This window comes from Equus quagga, chromosome 12 (genome assembly GCF_021613505.1).
Source record: "Equus quagga isolate Etosha38 chromosome 12, UCLA_HA_Equagga_1.0, whole genome shotgun sequence".
NCBI lineage: Eukaryota > Metazoa > Chordata > Mammalia > Perissodactyla > Equidae > Equus > Equus quagga.
In genome coordinates, this window is record NC_060278.1 from 84,858,647 (window position 1) to 84,883,616 (window position 24,970).

The 24,970-nt window shown below is 45.2% G+C and overlaps 1 protein-coding gene across 2 annotated transcripts in view; it reads left to right on the forward strand.

The window, feature by feature from the left end:
• Positions 1 to 1,793: 1,793 nt before the first annotated feature.
• The window catches only part of TTLL9 (tubulin tyrosine ligase like 9), a 47,039-nt gene continuing 23,862 nt past the window's right edge, over positions 1,794 to 24,970 (forward strand). For both annotated transcript variants that reach the window (XM_046678222.1, XM_046678223.1), the window contains exons 1-5: positions 1,794 to 1,848; positions 5,119 to 5,162; positions 15,852 to 15,944; positions 19,990 to 20,101; positions 20,935 to 21,120. In XM_046678222.1, the coding sequence (XP_046534178.1) occupies positions 1,834 to 1,848; positions 5,119 to 5,162; positions 15,852 to 15,944; positions 19,990 to 20,101; positions 20,935 to 21,120 (450 nt within the window). In that variant the 5' untranslated portion in view covers positions 1,794 to 1,833. The remainder of the gene's footprint in view (positions 1,849 to 5,118; positions 5,163 to 15,851; positions 15,945 to 19,989; positions 20,102 to 20,934; positions 21,121 to 24,970) is intronic.

Genomic DNA, 24,970 nt, shown 5'->3' on the forward strand with positions numbered 1-24,970 from the left:
ACATGCTTACAAACACTTGGCATTGATATATATTTTTATTTTTATCTAACTGATGGATTTAAAATCCTATCTTGTAATTGTTTTGATTTACATATCTCAATTGTTGATTGGCTATTTCAGTTTCTTCTGCCGGAAGTTCTCTATTCATATCTTTAGTCCACTTCTTTTTCTTTTGCAGGTGGAGGGGGAGTCTTTTTCTTAATGGTTTGTAGGAGTTCTTTGTGTACTAGTCCTTTGTTAAATATGTTGCAGATATTTCCTCCTAGTCTGCAGCTTGTCTTTTAATTGAATATGCAATGCCTTTTGTTACGTGACAGTTTAAATTTTAAGAGAGTCACAGATCAATTTTTTCCTTTATGAGTTGTGCTTTATTAAGAAACCTTTCCCCATCATGAGATCATAAAAATATTATATATATATACATATATATTTCTAATAGTCTGAAATAGTTGTTTGCCGTATTTATTCTTCAAACCACTTGAATTAGGCATCTGTTTTTCACTCCTGTGGAAAGCCAGTTTCTCAGTGTCATTTACTGAGTCCTCCATCCTTGCCCCACTGATTTATGATGTCCCCCTATTGTACATCAAGTTAACATACATGTGCACACACACATCTGTGTCTGTTTCTAGGATCCCCATTGTATTCATTGATATTTGCCTCTCCCTGCATCATAATGGGAATCGACAGGCAGAGAAATGTCTCCTTGACCCAACATACATGCTTTGTTGCTTTGGTTTGACAAGGGCTCTCAAAAATCCTGACTGGATTTGGGAAATACACATCTTTAAGATACTGCGTCTTCCTGTTCACGTACATGGTATATCCCTCCATCTATTCAGGCCCTTTAACGTCCTTCAATAATGGCTTGTAATTTTCTCTGTGAGGATATAAACTCCACAAGGGCAGATACTTGTTTGTTTGGTTTACTGCTGCAGCCTCAGAGTCAAGAATGGGGCATGACATAAAGTAGATGCTTAATAAGAATTTGTTGTTTAATGAAATGTCTTGCATATATTTTGTTAGATCTATTCCTACATAACATATTTTTGTTGCTATAAAACAAAATTTGTTTAAGTTAGCTTCTCATTTTTTAGATCAGTTTCTAATCAGCTCTGGTTGGTATATAGATATATATATACCAGAGGAAAGTGAGGCAGGGAAGGACAGAGAGCCAACACAGGGTGCAAAGGCGAAGAATTTGCCGCTTCAGGTTATGCGCAGAGGAGAGACACGATCGGGTTTGCGTTTTAAAGCTCTTTGACTGCAGTGCGGAGAATGAATTGGAATGGATAGGGCGAGAGTGGGCACGAGTACACTGGTCAGGAGGCTGCTGCAGGCGTTGAGGTGAGTCCTGGCATGGAGTTGGTGCCTAAGAATTAGACAGCATGGCTGGGAGAGAGCAGAACTGACCAACTGACCTGCTGACTTAGTGAGGGACTGATTAGGAAAACTTAGCACCACAGTATTTACCGAAAGCTGACAACTTTTCAGACTCAGCGCTCTTACGTTAAGCGAAATGCAGCTCGAAGAGGCCCTGGGCAGTAGACGCCCAAGGCGGCAGCCAGTCTCTCGCCGGGTGTGCCCCAGGGCCGCGAAGCTGTGGGGCTGGGAAGGGAGGCTGAGGCAGTAGAAGAGTCTGCGCCAGCACCCCTCGCAAAAGTTTACCGCGGCTGGGGTCTCTCCTGAGCCTGCGTCCTGCGCCGAGAGGTGCTCCTGGCTCATCCAATCAGAACTGCGGATCCGGGCGCCCCTCCGTCGCCCTGGCAACGGGACGCACAGTCTCGCGCGGGGTGCCGTGGCGGTTTGGATCTGGCCCTGGGGAATCGTGTCATGTCGCGACCGAAGGTAGGCATGCCACCGGATCCAGATGTTTTTATCGTCCTTAGAGAGAGGGAGGGGAGCCGCGGAGGGATTCAGAAGTTTGGGGGTACTTGCGGAGGAATTTCAGGAAGAAAATGATGAATTCATAGAAAAGACTACAAGTCCCAGTGTGCCGCGCGCCGCCGGAGTCTGCGCGAGTCCGCGGACTCTGGCTCGCTGGCGGGAAATTTACGAAACTCTAGGATTCTGAGCTGTACTCAGCGATTTCTGTGATCCCGGGGAAAGCTCAGAATTTCGGATTTCCTGACTTGGAAAAGCTCTTAGAGATCTATTCATTCCTTACTTCCGGTTCCCTACCCATCCATTCATTCATAATCCATCCATCCAAAAAACGCTAATTAGTGCCTTTTCCTAGCTGAGCACAGTGCTAGCCAATTCGGACACAGAGGTGAGTCAGACAAGCCCCTGCCTTCTAGGAGTGCACAGGCCAACTCCCCCATCTTAAGAGTGAAAAATGAGACTCAAAGAAGGGAAATGAATTACTTTAGACCCCAGATCCCCCAACCCCAACCTGCTTCTTATCCCGTGCTCCATCTCCCATGGATGGCACCTCCATTTCTTTAATTCCTTCCCACAACAAAAAGCGAGTGGGCCCACCAGATAATCCACCAGGATAACCTCTCTGTTTTAAAGTCAGTTGATTAGCAACCTTAAGTCCATCTTCAACCTTAATTTCCCTTTACCACGTAATGTAGTGTAGGGAAGCAGAATTGGCCACCTCAACATAGGTCTCTTTGGCATGAGGATTATTTTTGGCTGGTTATTTTTTTAAAAAGCTGCAGACTTGGGAAAAGCTCTGAAAACCAAGTAGAAGTTACCCTTTGTAAGAGACATTTACATTTGTAAGGGAAATCTCCATTTGTAAAGATCTCTCTCTCTCTGTACCTGGAAGAGGGGGATGACCTTATCTCTAGAAACTGTTATCAATGCCGAAGGCAAGGACTTAGATCGGCATAGTAACCTTACTCTTGTTTACTGTGCTTTTCTGGTAAACTCCCATAACTGACTCCCCTCACCCCCAAAATCTTCCTTTGCCTTTAGCTGAAGATGGTATTTAAGGTGGCGACGTCAGCCATCCTGGTGAGTTACCCACTTTTCCTGGATTTTTCCCCGTGTATACATGTTAGAAAGCTTTGTTTGATTTTCTCCTGTTATTCTGTCTCTATCAATTTAATTCTTAGGCCAGCCAGAAGGACCTAGAGGGTAGAGGAATTGTCTTCCTCACCTACAGATACATATTTACAGGTCCTGGGTATCAGGACATGGACATCTTTTGGGGGAGGATTATTGTGCCTACCACAATACACTATCATCAAATAATTGGAAAATGAAACTTAAAGACTACTATTTGCAATAGAATCACAAAATCACATACCTATGAATAAATAAAAAACGTTCACGACTTCCATTCTGAAAACTAGAAAACACTGCGGAAAGGGAAAGAAGACTTAAATTAATGAAGAGATAGACCATATGCATGGATTGGAAGACAGTACTTTATGATGTCACTTCTTCCCAAAATGATCTATAGATTCAATAAAATCCCAATAAACATCCCAACATGCCTTTTTTTTGCAGAAATTAGCAAGCTGATTCTAAAATTTGTATTGAAGGGCAAAGGACTTCAAATTGCAAAGACAATCTTGAAACAAAGTTGGAGGACTTATGCTACCTGATTTCAAGGTTAACTAGAAAGCTACAGTAATTAAGACAGTGTGGTAGTGACATCAAAGTGGACAAGTAAATAGAACAAAACGGAGTCTAAAGATAGACCCACATATACATAGTCAATTGAATTTTGACAGAAAAGCTAATGCAATTTAGTTAGGAAGCAAAAAGTTTTTCAACCAAAGACTCTGGAGCAACTGAATAAACATATAGAAAATGGAACTGAAAACGTGAGAGAGTATGAAAGATATAATCTGAAGAGATTAGGATGCTGACTAGTGCTGGGGGGATTGGAGGGGCTTGAATGGAAGAATGGGATAAAATTTCACTTGCTTGTGTAGGGGGCTTACTTCTGCCAGTTTTGTAAAGCAGTATCCTCTTTCCCCTTCCACTGGCTCTTTGAGAGGTAAAACAGTGTAGGAGGCAGAATTCTAAGATTCCTACCCCTGGTGTGCACACCTCATATAATTCTCTCCTTGAGTGTGGGTGGAGTCTGTGAATTTGATGAGATAGTTATTACCATGATTATAATACATTATATAAGACTCCATCATGGCTGATTTGGAGGAGGTGGGTTGGAAGTCAGAGGGCCGTGCTCCTGCTCGCCTAAAAGAAAGTGACACCCGTGTTATGAACTGCCTATGGGGGTCACATTGAAAGGAACTGCAAGTGGCCTCTAGGAGCTGAAAGCAGTCCCCAGCCAACAACTAGCAAGTAAAGAAGGACCTCAGTCCTGCAACCTCAAGTAACTGAATTCCACCAACAGTCTGGATGATCTTGGAAGAGGACCTCAAGCCCCGATGAGAACCATAACCCCAACCGTCACTTTGATTGTAGCCTTGAAAGACCTGAGCAGAGGATCCAGCTAAGCTGTGCCCAGACTCTTGCCTGTGGAAACTGGGAGGTATAGATTTGCACTGTTTGAAGGCACTAAGTTTGTGGTAATTTGTTATGTAGCAATAGAAAACTAATACAGATGGCAAGTCTGTCCAAGCTGCAAAGGTCATCCTGCGCAGGACCAATTTTGATTTCTTTTTTCATACCTGCCTTACCAGGACTGAGAGCCAAACTGTTTTGGACGTGGTTGGATCAGAATAACACCCACCATCCTTTGAGGATTTGAAAGGTCCATTTTGGGTAGAAGGACTTAACATTACTCTGAGTCTTTGACCCAGCCCCTCTGGATGATGGGTCTAATCAAACATTCAAGGTTAGAGCAGAAGGTTCAGATCCTTCTCACAGAGCCTGCTGAGATCAGCCCTTAAACTGGGGTTCATGGTCGGACCTTTGGAGCATTGAAAACCAGACACTCACTATACTGGTCATGCCTGGGGAACAAGCCTACAGCGAGGTGGGCACTTGGATACTTAGGGGTTCATTCCAAGGACCAAGTTGCTGGGCACGTATTGACCAATGAGAACTTGGCCAGGCTGGACCTTCCTGCCTCAGGCTCTGTGCAGTGTTGAGTCTGATGGTTTGAGCATTTTAATATCTGCAGTAAGTTGAGCTGGGAAGGCAGAATGGTTGTGCAAAACCAGTTACATCACTTTCCTTTTCTCATTTCAGAATCAAAATTACAAGGGCCATGGGCTGTCAAAGGGAAAAGAGCGGTGAGTGGTCCCACCCATCCAATAAACACAGAACTAACAAGCTAACTTCTTTCCTTCCTTCCTCCCTCCCTCCCTTCTTTCTTCCCTTCTTCCTTCCTTCCTTCCTTCCCTTCTTCCATCCCTCCCTTCTCCCTTCTCTAATTCAATAATGGTAATGATATTATAATAATAAGCAATTATTGAGTACTTCCCATGTGCCAGGTCCTGGGCTAGTCATTTTATTTGTATTATCTCATTGAATCCTTACCGTCATTTTTAAAAGTAGATACTGCTATTGTGTCCATTTTGCAGATGGGGAAACTGAAGCCCAGAGAGGCTAAGTAACTTGCTAAAACCATAGGATCAGTTAGCAGCACAGCTTGTTGGACTCCAGGGCCTGAATTGTATCTAACTATGCTCTCCTGCCTCCTTCAACAGCCACATGAAGTTGACTTGATAACTCACATGTCAACTCCCCTGATCCTCTGCTTCACCCTGCATCAATAACCTGGGTGCAGAACTCAGCGTCTCTTTGAATTTCCTAAACAGAATCCACTTGCACAAAGCAGGAGTGAGCAGTGTAGACTTTACTGAAGATTTTTGTGAGGAGTTAGAGGAGGCAGTTTACATCGCACGCACCGTGGCAAATATTTTAGATTTTGCTATTCTCTATTTCATTCAATATTTCTACTCTTTCTAAAGTCCTTCCTGGCTAACCCACCACTGGGGAGGACATGTGTGGTCTCTGACCCTTCTCTCATGCAGCACCCATCTTCTTTGCCTTCTTTCTCTCTACGCGAACTCTATCCCACCGATTTTAAACCTCTCACTCTCTTATGGAGAGAAATTCAACCCTATTGCAGATCATGTCCATTACTTACACTCTCACTCCCATCCCAACAAGACAAAGGGCACTTCAGTTAATAGGACTTATCCTTTCCATTTTATTAGGGCAGATATCAATTAGAAATGTGGTTAGCGACAAGTAATAGGAAATCCAACTAATAGTATCTTTAAAAAATTATATTTATTTTCCTCACATAACAAAGAGTCTGGAGGGCTGGTGCAGTGGTTCAACAATGTCAGCGGAAGTGTCTGTGATTGTCTTGACCTTTTCCTTATGGATACTAAGTGGCTGCTACAGCTCGAGCCCTCATCTCATGATCAAGATGGGAAGAAGAGGGGAGGGAAGTCTCAACTCACATCTCTCTCTCTCTTTTTTTTAATCAAAAGAACAAAAGCTTCCCACCCTCCCTAGCAGTCTTGTGCTTTTATCTTATTGGCCAGAATTGTGTCACATGGGCACCCCAGCTGCATGAGTAGCTAGGAATACAAGTGACATAAATGGCATTATACTGTTATTAGTATTCCACACCTGCTTTTGTCACACAAAATTATGTTTTCAGTGTTTATTCATACTGGTGCATGTAGCTCTAGATGCATTGTAACTATGTGTTCCATTGTATACCACAAATTATTTATCTTCCTGTTGAAAGGCACGTAGGTTGTATCTTTTTTTTTTATATATATACTTTCTTTCTTTTCGTTTTTTTTTTTGAGGAAGATTAGACCTGAGCTAACTACTGCCAATCCTCCTCTTTTTGCTGAGGAAGACTGGCCCTGAGCTAACATCCATGCCCATCCTCCTCTACTTTATATGTGGGATGCCTACCACAGCATGGCTTGCCAAGAGGTGCCATGTCTGCACCTGGGATCCGAACCGGTGAACCCCGGGCCACTGAAGTGGAACGTGCGCACTTAACCGCTGTGCCACCAGGCTGGCCCCAGGTTGTGTCTTAATATTGGTTTCCTCCTGAAGCAAGGATGTGAGAGCAAGCAGTTTATTTGCAAGGTTATTCAGTAAGCATTGACAGGAAAGTGGGAAAATGAGACAGCTAAGGGAAAGAAACCAATAAAAGTGCATTATTGACAGGTTATTGCTAGGGGCAAGTGAGGCTCAATCCCGCTGGGGATTCCCAGGAGACAGTATGGACCACACCTCACACTCACCCCAAATGAGTGATGAGAGAGCTGGAGGATTTAGCCATCAACTCCAGTCGTCTCTGGTTGTATGTTTTCAGGAGGGTAGCAGCTAACTCCCTGGTACTTCAGATCTGCTCCAAGCACTGGCTGAGCAGACTCTGGGGGCCAGAAAAAGCTCTCAGGTAAAGAGCTGTGGGTGCTGGCAGGGAAAGCCCTCTGATTGGCATGCTCAGGAATGGCGAATGCCCAAGGGATAAGGGTGGATCACCAACAGTGTGTGCTTCCGGTTGTTTCCTTAAAAAATATTAACAATTACAAATGAGCATCCCTGTACATACATTGCCTAATACAGGTGTAGGGTATCTATCTAGGGAATAGAGCTAAGATAGGGTTGCTGGGTGTAGAGTATGTACACATTCAACTTTACCAAATAAATACTGCCCTGTGGTTCTCCAAAGTGCCTTCTTCCAGTAGTGGAAGAGTTTCCATTTTAACACGTTGCCAAAACTTGGACTTTTATATTTTTGCCAGTCTGATGTGTGTGAAACAGTATATATGGTTTTAATATTCCAAATCACTCTCCAAAGGTTTATCCAATTTAGACTCCCATCAGCGTTGTAGAATAATTATACTTTCTCCCCATTCTTGTGAACACTTGGTATTTGTCTGCTTTTAAACATTTTCTTCAATCTGATGGATTTTGATTGGTTGTTTTGGATTAATTTTAAATACTTTACTCCTTTAGAGCAGTGGTTCTCAAAATTTGAGCTCAGGATCCTTTTTCAACTTAAAAATTTTTGTGAACTCTAACTTTTGTTGATGTGGCTTATACTTATTAATATTTACTCCCATTAGAAATTTAAAATGATAAATTTAAAAAATATCTATTAGTTCATTTTAAAAGCAGTAATATGTTCATTACATGGCAGCATAAATAACCTATTTTCATGAACTGTAACTATATTCTCCCTCCCCTAAATTTACTGAGACACGTAGTAATTGTTGTACATTTTTGTGAATTTCTTTAATGTCTGGCTTCATAAAAAACATTCAGCTTCTCAGATCATCTGTATTCGATCTGTTGTTTTGGTGGAAGAATAGGAAGGAAATCCAGGCTCTCAAAGATATGTGGTTGGAAAAGGGAGGACTTTGTGTACTCCTGGAAGAGAGTTGGGGACCCTGAAGAATACTCTAACCACACTTCAAGAACCTCTACTCTTGGGAATTACAACATGCTTCCTTAACTTGTTGCTGCCTACCTTGAATCAGTGTCATAGCACTTCGTGTGCAGTGTAAGAACCCAAGATCAGCATGCTTTGACACCCGCCTCTATCCTTTGTGCTGTTATTTTTGTCATATATTTTACTTGTAAATATGTTGTAAACCCTACAATATATTCTTATTATATTTGTTTTACATAGTTAATTGGTTTTTTAAAAAAATTAAGACATGGAAGAAAGTATTTCAAATTCACTCCACTCTTTATCTCTTCTTATAGATCTGAGTATCCATCTGGTATAAGTTTCCTTCTGCCCAAAGAAAGTTCTTTAGTGTTTCTTATGGTGTGGGTCTGTTGGTCATAAATTCTCTCAGCTTTTGTTTATTTGAAAATATCTTTATTTCACTTTTTGTAAAATTTTACTGGATATGGAATTGTAGGTTGATCTTTTTTAATTTAGGCGCTTGAAAGAGGCTGTTCCTTTGTCTTCAGGCTTGCATTGTTTCTGATGAGATGTCGGCTGTCACTTGCATTGTCTCTCCTCGGCCACCCCCTGGCAGTAATACACACACACCTGTATGAAATGTGTCTTTTTTCCTTGGCTGTTTTTAAGGCTTTATTCTGGTTTTCAGCAATTTGATTATATTTGCCCTGGTGTGTTTTTTGTTGTATTTATTCACTTGGTGTTAATTGAGCTTCTTAGATCTGTGGGTTGATGATTTAATCAAATTTGGAAACGTTTTCAACCATCATTTTTTTCAGAAAATGTTTTCTGTCCTATGCTCTCTCCTGTCTCCTTGCAGGACTCCAATGACATCTATGTTAGATTGCTTCATATTATCCACAAGGCTCTGAGATTCTGTTCATTTAAATTTTTTCTCTCTCTAATTCCATTTGAATCATTTCTATTGGCCTGCCTTCAAATTTACTATCTTTTTTTTTAAATTTCCAATTTTATTGAGATATAATTGACATATGACTTGTGTAAGTCTAAGGTGTACAATGTGATGATTTGATACCCGTATATATCACAAAATGCTTATCACAATAAGGTTAATTAACACATTCTTCACCTCACATAATTACCATTTCGTTGTTCTTGCTGTTATGGCGAGAACACTTAAGATCTACTCTCAGCAGCTTCAAGTGTATAATACGGTATTGTTAACTTTAGTCCCCGTGCTGTACATTAGATCCCCAGAAGTTATTCCACTTATAACTGGAAATTTGTCCCCTTTGGCTAACATTAGCATCCTTTCTTCTGCAATATTCAATCTCCTCTCAAGCCCATCCTATGAATTTTTAATTTCATATATCGTGGTTTTCAGCAGTAGAATTTCCATTTGGTTCTTTTTCAGACTTTCAATTTCTTTTAGGCAGTAACTCATGTATTTACTCTTTATATCCATCTTCTCATGTAAATCCTTTAACACATTTATAATATCTGTTTCAAGTCCTTATCTAATAATTCCAATAACTGTGTCATTTATAGGTTTATTTCAATTGGCTCTTTTCCTCTTGATTTTGCATAACATTTTTCTGCTTTATTACTGTGTCTTATATTTTTTATATTGCATTCTGACATTGTGTATAACAAAACAGTGGAACCAAAAAATTACACCCACACCCACACCCATATATGTATATATAGAGAGAGAGAGAGAGACATTGATTGATTGATTTCCCAGAGCCTGCAAGCCTTTCCTGTAAGCTGATCATCCAGATTCCTCCTGAGGCTGAGTTGAGCACGGGCAGGGCTGAAGCTTTGATTACAACGAGTTCTCCCCCAGCCCAGCCTCCTGGGCTGCCATTTTTAGCTCGATAGTATTTGACCTGGGAGGGAGCAGTTCAGTTTTTTTCATTCGTTCATTTGGTATTTTTTGGATTCAGCTCTGCCTGGGCTGCCAGAAGGCAGACGCCTCATAAATGCGCAGAAGTATGGGTTTTCTCTCCATTTTACTCTGTTTTCTCTATTGCTCCTTTCTTAAGCAAAATCGCCACCATTTGGTTTTGCTTAGGTTTGGTTTTGGAGTGGACTTCTTCCACATTTTGATTTGTTTTGACACTCTGCATCTTGTCTAAGCTCAGCTGATTTCTTCTGGTGCCTGCAAAGTCTCTGTCCCAGGCGGGCTCATTCCTCCACTTGCTCACACCAGACCTGGCAGCAGCCCCCCACCTAGATTGGGAAACTGTCACCTCTCTCTGCTCACCCTCGAAGGGCTTGTTTCTCTCTGGAATCAGTTTGTCAAGGTTTCTTCTGTCCATTGCTCTCCACTAGCCCCATGGACAAGTATGACATTTGTTTGGTACATTTTTTTCTTCTTGTTCCTGTGGAGTGAAAGTCTTTCGCATCCTTTCATATGGTAACCAGAAGTAGAGGTCCTCTCCTTGGTATTTTAATTTGCCTTTACTTGATTATTAGTAAGGCTGAGTATTTTTTAACATGCTTATTGGTCATTCAAGTTTCCTCTGCTATGAATTGCCTGTTCATATCCTTTAGGCATTTCTCTATTGAGTTTTTGTCTTTTTAAAGATGATTTGTAGGAGTTCTTTATATACTTATGGATTATAAGCATTGCAAATATTTTTCTTAACCTATAGCCGTCCTTTAGCTTTCTTTGTGCTGTATTTTGTTATAGAGTTATGTTATTTATACAGAAAGGTGCATGTATCATAAGTTTACAGCTCAATGAATTTTTGTTAAGCTTAATACACCCACATCAGGAAACAAAACATCCCCAGCACCCCAGAAATGCCCCTCCTGCCCTCTTCCAGTCATCCCCCGAGAAAGGTAGCCATTATCCAGACTTCTAAAGATGTGTTAAATTTTTTAAATCAGTTACTGACTTTGAGATAACCATGGATTCATGTGCCATTGTAAGAAATAATATAGCGAGATCCCATGTGCCCTTTACTCAGTTCCTCCCAATGGTGACATAGAGTAAAACCATCAAACAATCTCACAACCAGGATGTTGATTTTGATACAGTCAAGACACAGAAAATATTTCCATCACCACAAGGATCCCTCATACTGCCCTTTTATAGCCACACCCACTTCCCCCCCCCCCCCCCACCCCACCCCCAGACAATCCCTTCCCCATCCAGTCCTTAACCCCTGGTGACTGCTAATTTGTTCTCCATTTCAATAATTTTGTCACTTCGAAAAGTTACATGAATGGAACCATTCAATATATAATAACCTTTTGGGATTGGCCTTTTTCACTCAGCATAATTCTCTAGAGATTCATCGAGGTTGTTGAGTGTATAAATAGTTTATTCCTTTTTCTTACTGACTAGTATTCCATGGTGTAGATGTGTCATCATTTGTTTAACCATTCACCTATTGCAGGACATCTGGGTTGTTGACAGTTTGGGGCTATCATGAATAAAGCTGTTATGAATATTCACGTGCAGGTTTTTGTGTGAGTATAAGTTTTCGTTTCACTGGGATAAATGCCCAGGAGTGCAACTGCTGGATTGTATGGTAGTTGCATGCTTAGTTTTTAAAGAAACTGCCAAATTATTTTCCAGAATGGCTGTGACCTTTTATATTCCCACCAGCAATGCGTGAGTGATTCCATTTCTCTGCATCCTTGCCAGCAGTTGGTGTTGTCACCATTTTTAAATTTTAGCCATTCTGATACATGTGTAGTGACATATCCTTGTCATTTTAGTTTTCTTTTCCCTAATGAAAAATGGTGTTGAACATCTTTCCATGTGCTTATTTGTCATCTGTATATCCTCTTTGGTGAAATATCTGTTTATGTCTTTTCCCCATTTTCTAATTGGATTTTTTTTATCGAGGTTATAATAGTTTATAACGTTGTGAAATTTCAGTTGTACATTATTGTTTGTCTGTCACCATATACGTGCACTCCTTCACCCTTTGTGCTCACCCCCCAACCCCCTTCCCCTGGTAACCACTAAACTATTCTCTTTGTCCGTGTGTTAGTTTATCTTCCACATATAAGTGAAATCATACAGTGTTTGTCTTTCTCTGGCTTATTTCGCATAATGTAATACCCTCAAGATCCATCCATGTGGTTGCAAATGGGACAATTTTATTTTATTTTTTCATGGCTGAGTAGTATTCCATTGTGTATACATCCCACATCTTCTCTATCCATTCATCAGTCGATGGGCACTTGGGTTGCTTCCACATCTTGGCTATTGTGAATAATGCTGCAGTGAACATAGGGGTGCATAAATCTCTTTGAATTGTTGATTTCAAGTTCTTTGGATAAACACCCAGTAGAGGGATAGCTGAATCATGTGGTATTTCTATTTTTAATTTTTTGGGGAATCTCCATACTGTTTTCCATAGTGGCTTCACCAGTTTGCATTCCCACCAGTAGTGTATGAGGGTTCCCTTTTCTCCTCACCCTCTCCAACATTTATTTTTTCTCTTGGTGGTTCTAGCCATTCTAACAGATGTAAGCTGATATCTTAGTGTAGTTTTGATTTGCATTTTCCTGATGATTAGTGATGTTGAACATCTTTTCATGTGCCTATTGGCCATGAATTTTTTTTAAATGTTGAGTTTTGAGAATTTTTTGTGTATTCTAGATAGTAGTCCTTTGTCAAATATGTGGTTGCAAATATTCCCTCCAAGTCTGTAGCTTGTCTTTGTATTGACTTAACAGAGTCTTTCAAGGAGCAAACTCCCCCCCCCCCCTTTTTCTTTTTAAGGATTGGCACCTGAGCTAACATCTATTGCCAATCTTCTTTTTTTTTTCTTCTTCTTCTTCTCCCCAAAGCCCCCTAGTACATAGTTGTATATTCTAGCTGTAGGTCCTTCTGGGTGTGGCATGTGGGATGTCCCCTCAGCATGGCCTGATGAGCGGTGCCACGTCTGCAGCCAGGATCCCAGCTGGCGAAACCCTGGGCCTCCAAAGCAGAGTGGGCGAATTCAACTACTCAGCCACAGGGCCGCCCCGGCATAAACAGTTTTAATCTTGAAGAAGTCCAATTTATCAATTTTTCCTGTTAAGGACCATGATTACAGTGTCAAGTCTAAGAATTCTTCGCTTAGCGTTTAGATCCCAAAGATTTTCTCCTATGTTTTATAGTTTTACAATTTGTACTTGTTTGTGATCCATTTTGAGTTAATTTTTGTGTAAAGTATGAGGTTTAGGCCTAGGTTCCTTTTTGGCATATGCGTATCCAATTACTCCAGCGCCATTTGTTGAAAAGGCTATTTTTCCTCCATTGAATTACTTTTGTTCATTTGTCAAAACTCAATTGGCATATTTGTGTGGGTCTATCTCTTGGTTCTTTGTTCCGTTCCATTGGTCTACGTGTGTCTCCCTTTCTCAGTACCACACAGTCTTAATTACGATAGCTACATAATACTTTTTGAAATTAGTTCGACTGATTTATCCCATTTTATTCTTCTTTTCAAAATCATTTTAGACATTCTAGTTCCTCTGCCTTTCCATATACATTTTAGAATTATCTTATCTATATCTACAAAATATCTTACTAGCATTTGGATCCCAGGAATGGTATTAAATCCGCACACCAATCTGGGGAGACTTGGCATCCCCACCCCACTGAGTCTTCCAATCCATGAACTCAGTGGGGTTCTCAACTTATCTAGATCTTTTCTGACTTTTTGCATTAGCATTTTGTAGTTTTCAGTACATAAGTCCTGTGCATATTTTGTTAGATTTACACCTAAATATTTCTTTTTTTAAGTAATTGTAAGTTGTATTTTTTATTTCAGTGTTCATTGGTAGTATACAGAAATACAATTGATTTTTGTCTGTTTGTTTTATATCCTGTGATCTCACTGAACTCACCTATTAGTCCATGAGTTGTTGTTTTTTTAGATTCCTTGGAATTTTTAACATAGTAATGTGCAGGAAAGGACAGGTTTTTTTATCTTCTTTTCTGATCTCTATCCCTTTGATTTTCTTTTCTTGCCTTGTTGCGTTGGCTAGAACTTCCAGTGCTTTGTTGAATGAGAGTGGTGAGAGTGGGCGTCCTTGCTTTCTTCCCGTGTTCGGCACATGTTCTTCAAATGTGTTCTTAATTACTCACTGGAACATTTTTATAATGACCCCTTTAAAATATTTGTCAGAAAATTCTAACACGTCTGGTTATTTTTGGCCATTTTGGTGTTGGCGTCTATTGATTGTTTTTTGTCTTTCAGTCACATTGTGATTTTCCTGATTCTTGGTATGACAAGCGATTTTTCAATTGAAACCTGAACATTTAGGGTATTATGTTATAGAACTCTGGACCTTATTTAAACCTGTTTTAGCTGACTTTCTCTGACACCACTCTGGCTAGAGAAGGGGACATAGTACCACCTTATTGCTGCCTCGTAGGGTAGAAGTCCAGATTCCCCTCTTGGCCTCCATTGACACCTGAGGGGAGAGGGGGCTCCTCCTTACTGCTGGGTGGAGTGAGAGTTCTGGCTCCACTAGGCCTCCACTGATACCACTCTGACTGGGAGGGTTAGGAGTCCCTTGTTACTGCTCCCCACCTCGCCCGTATGGACACCACTGGGTGTGTAGCCTTGTTACTGCTGGGTGGTAGTGAAAGTCCTGACTGTCCACTAGGCCTCCTTTGACATCAACCTACAGGGGAAAGGGCACCTCCTTACTGCCAGGTGGGGGTGGAAGCCTAGGCACATGGTCTCTACTGACACAGTGCGGGTGGGAGCCTTACTACCACCTGTTAGGGATAAAAGCCCAGCTCCATCTTTGACCGTCTCCAACACCACCTAGCAGGGGTCTTAGGGGGAATAGGGGTGCTTTATTACAACCTTGTGAGAAGTCTAGTTTCCCCACTCAGCCTTTGCTAGCGTGAGTGGGGGTGGGCCACAGATTTGTTTCTGCGGCAGTTGGCTGGAGTAGAGGAGCTATTGTCTAAGTCTGTCTTGCTCCTTTGGCTAGAGAAAGGAGGCTTTTGAGAGAGCTTTTTTGTCTGTGTCCATTGGCATTTCAGGCTTCCCACTTCTTCATCTTCACATTGGGGATCTATGAGGCAAAAAGAAAACCCGGGGAATTCACCACCATGTTGTTCCTTGGGTCGAGGTCCCTAGCCAGTCTGCCTTCTTCTGTCCACCTTTCAGAGTCTTCTTTTGTTTGTTTTATATGTAATGTTCTAGGGTTTTAGTTGTAGGAGGAAGAGGAATAGGGAAAAGGACATCTGCTCCATCTTCCCAGATGAGTGCCAGAAAAGGGGATTTGCAAATACTTATCATTTCATATAAGGGTTTGTGATGACACATGTAAAGGAATCAGACCATGCCTGGCACATAGTGGGTACCAAATAAAATGATTGCTATTATTTTTCAACAATTCAAAAATTCTGTAATTCTAAACTTGATTGAGTGTTGCATGTTATGGTGCTAAATTCTGAAATTTGGTAATTCTGTGTTTTGGCATTTCCAAGTATGGAACTTGACCTTTCTTTCTTCCCTGTTTTTTCCTATCCTTGGACCATCCTAGGGAAGTAGTTGATCCTGAGAAAGAATTCTGTTGGCTTGTCTTGCAGAGAGCAGAGAGCATCGATCCGGTTCAAGACCACCCTTATGAATACTCTCATGGACGTCCTTCGCAACAGGCCGGGATGGGTGGAAGTGAAGGAGTAAGACACCACCCCCTCCAACCTCATCCCTCCTTCCCTTTGCCTCACAGGTCCTGTCTCCCTTTGTTTTTCTCCCAGTTCTGCTGGGTGGCTACGGGGACTTGTCCCAATTTGGCTGTGACATGGGCTGACATTTATTTGGCATTCACAGTGTATCAGGTGCATTACTGATGCCGTCTCTGTCTTACTTGGGCCTTACAACCATCCAGCAGGATATGATTATGTTCAGAGGTATCTACCCAATTGCTCAAGATCACACAGCACATAAGTAGGATTCAAACCCAGTTCAGTTTACTAATCCACAGCCAGTATGCTGTGGCTCTCAGTAGAAACAAGGAATACATCCGTCACAGATCTGCTGGGCTGAGTCCTCCAGTGACAGTCCAGGTCAAGGGCTGCTTTTCTCTGGCCACTTACTAGTTCTGTGACCTTGAATAAGTTACTTGACTCTAAGCCTATGTTTCTTCTTCTGTACTGGCCCCAGGAGATACTGAGAAGAATAAGCCTACAATAGCTGGCACATAGTAGGTGCTAATATTAGTTAGGGTAAGGCTTGGATGTATGTAACAGAGACCCAAAGTAAAAGAGACTTTGATGGACTAGAAGTTTATTTATCTCTCCCATTGAAGCCCGGATGTGGGAAGTTCAGAGATGGTATGAAAATGTAGGCCCCATCTTTTTCCGTCTTCCTACTCTGCTATCCCTTGAGTGAGGCCCTCGTCCTCATGGTCCCAGGTGGAGCTCCAGCCTCACAGCCATATTCCAATCAGTAATAGGTAGGAAGGAGGCCAGAAAAGGCATGCCCTGCCCTTGAAGGACCCAACCTAACAGTCCTTCACGTTTCATTGGCTGGAACTTAGCCATTTGGACACACCTAGCTGCAAGGGAATCTGGAAAATGTAGTCTTTATTCTGGAAAGTGTAGACTACATTTTCCCAGGTAAATGTTGGGAATTCTATTACTATAGAAAAAGAGGAGAATGGATACGAGGGGTGAGGCAGCCAGCTGCCCCGTGTGGTGCTCAATAAATATTTGTTGCAAAACAACAGTTAAGCCTGCTAGGCGCTCTTCAGCACTTTTCACGCATGACCTCTATAAATAATCACAGCAAACTTTCAGGGTAGGTGCTGTTATCATCCCCATTTTACTGATGATGAAACTGGACACAAAAGAGTAAAAAATGCCAAGTTGGAGGTCACTCAGCCTGTAAGGGCTTGGGCTACGATTTGCACCTGGTCTGTCTGTCTGCGGAGTCCCAGGTTCATCTCCGCCCTGTTCCAGTAGCCATACAGTGAATGAATGAGCAAAGGAGCGGATGGCTGAATCCATGATTCCTGCTGCCTGGTGCTGGGATCTAGCGGAAGAGACAGGCTTTGACTAAATCATCCCACAGAAAATTAGGAGTTGTCTATAGCAGGCTGTGGTACAGGTAATCCAAGATGGCGGAGTCCTCTCTTTGGGACTTTGGGGAATATTACGACCATGATAATGATGTTGATGATGGCGATGGTGGCAGCCACTGTGGATTTTCCTTCTTGGCTCTCTTATGTATCACACTAATATCGGGATGGGGTTTCTTTCCCTGGATCCAAAAGAACTGAATGTAGTGCAGGATGGGGGGCGGGGGGAGTTGGGAGATGACAGCAAGGTGACTGGCAGGTGGGGGTGGTGTATGGGGAAGGGCACTGTCCTGACCTGCTGTGTGACCTCAAGCCACCTCCTGCCCCTCTTCAGCCTCACTCCATCATCAGGTGGAAGAGGGCCCACCTGTCTGATGCTGACGATGTGGGAATCCACGAAGCAAGTTGCTCCATGGCTGATCCTAAATTGCCTCAGGCATCCTCAAACCAGGAAGGACCAGAGGCCAGGGTCTTTACACAAGACCTGGCCCTGTGAATGTGAGGCCTCATCCTTTAGGATCTAACCTAGGGTCTGCTATTTCCAGGCAGAATCACATCTCAGTTCAGACTGTCAGTCTGTGAGGTCAGAGTTTGGAACAGATGCGGCCAGAGCTGTCCCTTCTCTTGCTTCCCACTGAGCATGCTGATGTGATGCCTGGAACTGTGGCAACCGTCATCAGCCTGAGGTGATGAGCATGAGGACAACATGTTAAGGATGGCAGACTGGGAGGGTAGAGGAACCTGGATCCCTGCTGGCCTTGTTGAGCAGTTAATGTCTTCCTGGGTGATTTAAGAGCAACTTGAATGTGATAGTTGTGAAGATGGGGTACAAATGGACGAACTTTCAGAATTAGAAAAGAATGCAAACTCCACACCATGGTCTGCAAGGCCTTGCTTGACTGGGCCCCACCCCACTCTTTAGCTACATCCTTGACCTTTCTCCCTCCACTCTGGCTTTTTGTCACGTCCTTGAACATGCCCTTCCCAACCTCAGGGCCTTAGTTCCTGCCCTTCCCTCTCCTGGAACCCTCTCCCCAGTGCTCTTGGCCTGGCTGCTGTTCCTTGCCCTTCAGATCTCAGCTGAAATGTCACCTCCACAGGGTGGCCTCCACCCAACACAGGTCCTTCAGCTACCCTGTGTCATGGCCTCCTCCTGGAGTACTTGTGGCGTGTTTCACGTTTCCTCATCATGGAGTTATTTATTTGTTTCCTTGTCTGTTGTTAACCCTCCTCATTGGACTCTATGCACCACTTGGCCAGGTGTTTCATTTCCTCCTGTATCCTTGCCCCTGGCAATCGCCCAGCACTGTCTCTGACACCAGGACAACCTCAACATATATGTGTTGGATGAATGAATAATGCGTTATTCGTTCATCTAAGACAAAGGGTTGGTGAAAAAGCAAGTTTTAGAAGGAAACAGACGGGAGTGGTTCTAACCACAGAGCTTGAACTCTAGAGCCCGATGGCTGGAGTTCCAATCCTGCTCTGCCACCTACTAGCCGTAGGAACTTGGGTAAGTTCCTTAATCTCTCTGTGCCTCAGTTTCCTCATCTGTAAAATGGGCATAACAGAACCTAGCACTTAGGGTTGCTATGGGGATCAAGGACTTAATATTCTCAAAGTACTTAGAACAGTGTGTGTCACGTGGTAAGCACTGTGTGAGTACTAGCCACTAGAAAGTTTTCAAATGTGCCAAACAATGCCTTGTGCTAAATCTGGAGACACACACACACATACAGATAGTAGCACTATAAAGACACTCAGAAATGATACCAACTTCAGGCTAATAGCTCCCTTTGGGGCAGGAGAGAAGGAGATAGAATCAGGCAGGAATATACGTGGTGCTTCACTTATATCTGTAACTTTTTACTTAAAAAATTGGAAGCAGTCGTGGTGGTGTTATTTGATTTCCCATCACGTCTTTTTCGGGCCCCTGCTCTCCGCACCCCAGCTTGGTGTCTGATTTGATGGTTTAGTCTGGTTTCCTGTTCCTCTCCTGGCGTGGTGGTGAAGACGGGGGTTGGAGTTTGGAGTGAGGCAGGCCTGGGGTGAATCCTGACGCTGCCGTGTGCTCAGCGAGTGAGGCCGCCCCCGACTTAGAGCTGCAGGCGTGCTCGAAGTCAGCTCTCACTGTTTGGGGCTGTGCTGAGGGCTCAGTGAGAGGAGGGCCTTTGGAGCTGGGAAGGGGTTGCAGATGTTACCTAATTCCGCTGCTTGCTTGTGTGGGCTGGGGGGTGGCAATGGAGACGCCTCCAGAGCCCAGGTGGGTAGCATGATCAGGTGAGGTTGGTTGGTTGTCATGGGCCATGCAGAGCGGTGGGGATGTGATCTGGAGAGAGCGTGCCCTGTCTAACCTGGTGGCCACTCCTCAGTCCAGCCAATAGGTGCCAGGAGGCATCTGGGCTCAGTGTGGCCAGATCTGCTGATTATTCAAAGGAAGCCAGCAGCCTGGATTTCTGTAGGAACCTTTCTCTAGTTTTCCCTCTGGCCTAATAGCACATCGTGGGCAGCAGTGGCCCACAGCGGCCACCCTGATTCCTGATGGACACACTGCTGCTTACCCCTCAGCTGCACCTCTCTGGGTCCCTGACCCCCAGCAGTGCTGAGGTCCTCAGGTCATGACCTTTGTCCTACCCCACCCTCAGCGAAGGGGAGTGGGATTTCTACTGGTGTGATGTCAGCTGGCTCCGGGAGAACTTCGACCACACCTACATGGACGAGCACGTGCGGATCAGCCACTTCCGAAACCACTACGAGGTGAGCTGCGTGGGCCCAGGGGACTGCAACTCACGTCCCTGGGTGTGGCACTGAGCAGGAGCTGGCTTTAGGGGGCAAGGACCAGAATGGAAAAGTAAGAGGGAGTTCGGGATTCGTGCCAGGTGGGGAATAGTTGCGTGCACTAGGCATATGAGGAGCAAAATGGTGTGAGGGGGAGGGAGCTAAGACCTGAGGAACAGCTGTCCTGGGGTGAGGATTGAAGTCACGGGCTGGTTGGCTTTTTAGCACCAGAGATGTGAGGGGCAGGCTGGCTTGCGGGTGCAAAGGGGGCGGGATGCTTGAGGGATTATGGGGATTTCAGGGTGAGGCAAGTTGAGCAGTTTGGAGTCTAGAGATAGGAGAGAGGTCTGGAGAAACCAGACCACACAGACGGGGCTGGAGGAGCCAGTGGTAGGAGATTTTAAAAGTTTAGTGTACATCCCACAACTAGAAGGACCTGCAACTAAGATATACAACTGTGTACAGGGGGTTTTGGGGAGATAAAGCAGAAAAAAAAAAAAAGAGTTTAGTGCAGCTTTGCGGTTAGAAACATGAACTTGGGAGTCAGACAGGCCTGGGGTCAAACCGTGGCTGTGCTGCCCGTTAGCTGGATAGCTCTGGGCAGCTGACAACCTTCAGGGCCTGGAACGTGGGGATAATTCTAGAGCAGCAGGCCCTCAGTCAGAGGTACTCTCACTGTTCTTGTTGTTCTGTGGGCCAGAGGGTGGAGGCTGCAGGGGTTTGGGGGCAGTTGGTGGGTTGAGAAGCGGAGCAGGGCAGTGGGCACAAGTACTAAGGGCCTATCCCCCCTGCCCCCCAATCCTGCTGCTCAGCTGACCCGCAAGAACTACATGGTGAAGAACCTGAAGCGATTCCGGAAACAGCTGGAGCGTGAGGCAGGAAAGCTGGAGGCGGCCAAGTGCGACTTCTTCCCCAAAACCTTTGAGATGCCATGCGAGTACCACCTGTTTGTGGAGGAGTTTCGCAAAAACCCAGGAATCACCTGGATCATGAAGCCGGTGAGTGCCCATTGCTGGGAACTGGGGAGAGGGTGGCAGGAGGAAGGGTTTCCTAGACACTAGAGCAGGGATCCTTCAGGGCACATTCTCAGGACAGGACTCTGCCTGGGAATCCAGCCTTGGCTGCACTGCCTGCTCCCCTGAAGGGCCAACTTCATCTCCTCCTCCCTGAGGTGTGTGGAGCCAGCAGCTGTGACTGCTGGTATATGCAGGTGCTCAATAAGTGTTCACTAGGTGGGCAAGTGATCCTCAGGACACCAGGGCAGGGATCCTGAGCCTCACCGGAGCTTAGACCCCCACCTGTCTTCTTGACGTGAAAGGAAATGGTGGCCGGGCTGTGACAAGTGTTTCACTAGCAATGCCCCAGTTCGCATAATGGCCCTTGGGAGGAGGTAGTACCAACCTCATTTTAAAGAGGAGGAGCCTGAGACCCGTGTCTAAGCCTCCACAAACACTGAGCACTTGCCCCGTGCCAGGCACAGAACCAGGCGCTTTGCAGGCACAGCCCTTGGCGAGTGAGACATGGGTCTCTGCTCTCCTGAGCGTGGACAATTCGCAGGGAACATATGCTTGATTACAGTTGTGCTAAGAGTTATTAAGGAGAATGGTGCTGGGAGGGAAAACAGTGGGATGATGTCCCCCAGCCAGGCAGGCTTCTCTGAAGAAGTGGGAGACTGGACTTTGAAGCCAAACCCCTTGGTTCAAATACTAGCTGTACCACGTACTGGCTGTGTGACTTCAGGCGGATTCCTTAACTTCCCTGGGCCCCAGTTTCCCCATCTGCAAAGTGAGAATAACTGTAGTACCTATAGCATAGTGTTGTTGTGTGATAAGTGAGTTAGCACAGGTAAAGCACATATTAAGTACTCAATAAATGATAGTTGTTATTATTATTATTGTTATAAGAATTAGCATTAAGCTGCAACCTGAAGGATGCAGAGGAGTCAGCCTGGAGAAGGGCAGAGGTAGGGAAGAGCATTCCGGAATGAGAGAACTGCATGCCCAAAGACCCTGCATCTGGGGGTAGCCGTTTAGGGACCCAGAAACTGAGTGGAGGCCGAGGGTGGCAGAGCACCTACCAGGCCCTCAACCTTCCTCTTCCTCCCTCACCGCAAAGCCACCCTAGCCTTTAAGGGCCTCCTCAAAGCCCCCTGATGTTTTCTGGGCTTGTGCCAGCCCTCAGGAAGGGAGTTGGGGGTCGCGTAGGAGGGAGCAGCCCTTCCTTGTGGGGCCTGTGTGGGCCGATGCATGGGATCTTGGAGGCGGAGCAGACAAGGACAGCGATGCGAAGGGGCAGTGAGGAGGGCTCTGGAGCCGGAGCAGAAGGAGTTAGGCCGATGAACACTGTCACCCACTGCGCGCATTCCAGCTCCCAGCATTATCCTCTCAGACAAATGGTGATTTGTGTAATTGGGAACGAACAATCGCATATTAAGTTGATTCCTTTCCCAGCCCACGGCCTTTGTAGCGGCAGACACAACGACAGCTGTAATTAAGAGGAGGAATCTTGGCTCCGTGTGTGTGTGTGTGTGTGTGTGTCCTCTCTCCGGAATAGCTGAGGCACCGCGTCTGGGGTGTGGGGTGTGGAGAGTGGGTGCTTCTAGTCAGACTAGCCTGGGTTCTACTTCTGTGTCTGCTACTTATCAGCTGTGTGACCCTGAGCAGGTTACTCAACCCCTCTCAGTCCATTTCCTCATCTGTAAAATGGAATTAACAGGTGTGCCTGCCCACAGGGTTGTGAGAGAATTCCGTGAAGCTGTACATGTCGTGTATGTGAATCATACAAGTTAAATAAAGGGCTTGGGACTCGGGCGCCCAGTAATTGACCATTTTTATTCTCATGTCCGAGAGTCCAGGCCACACCGTCTGTTCCCCGTGCCCCTGGGAAGCCCGAGGTCAGCGCTTTCCAGACTTGAATGTGCCCACAAATCATGGGGCACCTGGTGAAGATGAGGAGCCTGACTCAGCGGGTCTGGGCGGGGCCCAAGAGTCTGCATTTCGAACAACACTGAGTCCTGACACTGTGGGGGCGTAATTCTCAGACGTGAGAGTGCGTCAGAATTTTCTGAAGAGCTTGTTAAAGTGCCTGGCGTGGTGCAGGCCTGTCACGGGGCCTGAGAAGGTGCATTTCTAGTTCTAGCTCTAGTTAGAAACAGAGCCATTTGGGTGTGTGTCTAAGGAACTGGCTCACGTGATATTGTGGGGGCTGGCAAGTCTGGAACCCGCAGGGGCAGGCCAGCAGGCTGAAAACTCGGGCAGGATTTCTATGTGAAAGTCTTGAGGCAGAATTGCTTCTTTTTCTGGAAACCTCAGTTTTTGCTCTTCAGTCCTCAATTGGTTGGATAACACTCACCCACGTCATCCAGGATGACATCCTCTACTTAAAGTCTGCTGATTGTAGACGTGATCCCATCTACAGGATCCCTGCACAGTCACATCTAGACTAGCGCTTGGCCAAACAACAGGGCACCCTTGCCCAGCCAAGGTGACAGATAAAATTGATCATCACCGCAGGTTATGGGGGTGCTGCTGGTCTGGGCACTGCACTCTGAGAAGCACGGGGCTAGAGCATTCGTTCTGGGATCCTGTTGCTTGGATTCCTTTGGGGTGGGGAAATGATAAAAAATAGAACCTAACCCCAAATTTGGAAGATAGAGGGAAAAAGTCCCCTGGATCCCTCCACTCTTCCCACAGGGCCTATCTTTGTGGTGCAGTTGGTTCTCCTCCACCCACACACAAGAATTTTCACATGGTTGCAGTGGCCGGGCCCGTTGGGGCAGCCGATGGCCTGCCTTTCTCCTCCGGGGTCTCCTCTGCTCCGTTCCCGGGGGCCTGTGAGCTTTCATCTTCCTCTTTGGCAGCAGAATAGTCCTGGACAGGGGAGTTGAGTCGGACTCAGAAGGGAGCAGGCCGCATCGTCCCCTCCATGCTACCCCGCGGGGCCCCTCCTCCCACCAGGCCCGGCCCACTGAGCTTTGCTATCACTCTCGGGACCATAAGAACAAGCCCTTGGATTTGGCATTTAAAAGTCCAGTCTAGGGTAAAAATTTCCTCGATCCAAACTTTTTTTTGTCTAAACATTCTCCCCTCCCACCAGCTCAGGCCCTTTGGGTTGGTGGGGAGGTGGGTGGGACCCAGACCAATGGGACCACACCGCCTCCCCCAGCCTCCCTCATGTGGCTGGGAGGCAGGCACCAGGCTGTCAGGACCGGGGCCTGTCTGTCAGTCTATCTGTGTGTCCATGGGGCTGGTCCAGCACTTCACTCGGGGCTGGCTGTGGGCGTCCCAGGACCCAACCTCTGCTCTGGAGGCCTCCGTCCAAATTGCAGGAGAGGAAGAGCCGCATTTGAACATTCCATGACTCGGGTTTACCGCAATCGGAGCTTCTCACGCTTTTTCACTGAAATCTCCTAAGGGTTGGGATGCTTTGGGTAGCAAATAACAGAGAATGCAATTAAAGTAACTCGACGAGAGGGCAGGGCTTCTGGACCGTTCTCATGCCGTGGGCCTCGTTGGCATCTGGTGAGATGTGTGGACCCTGTCACAGAGTAATGTTTTCCAAAGCATCACATAACACAGGCTTGATTGTGAAAGAAAGCAGCTATATTGAAAAACAGTTATCAAGCCGTGTTAGTCTGGGTCCTTGGAGAAACAGACGCCAAGAAGAGATTCAACACACCAGAGTTTTGCCTGTGAGAGAATAGGGAGAGGGCGCCTGGGAGGCTGGGGGAGCTGTAGACCCCAGTGAGGGAGACAGGGAGGGAAGGTTGGGCGGAAGCCGCTAGACTGCTGTGCAGCCTACAGGAAGTTCAGCAAGGCTGCGGGGAGGCCTCAAGCTGAAGTCACTGTC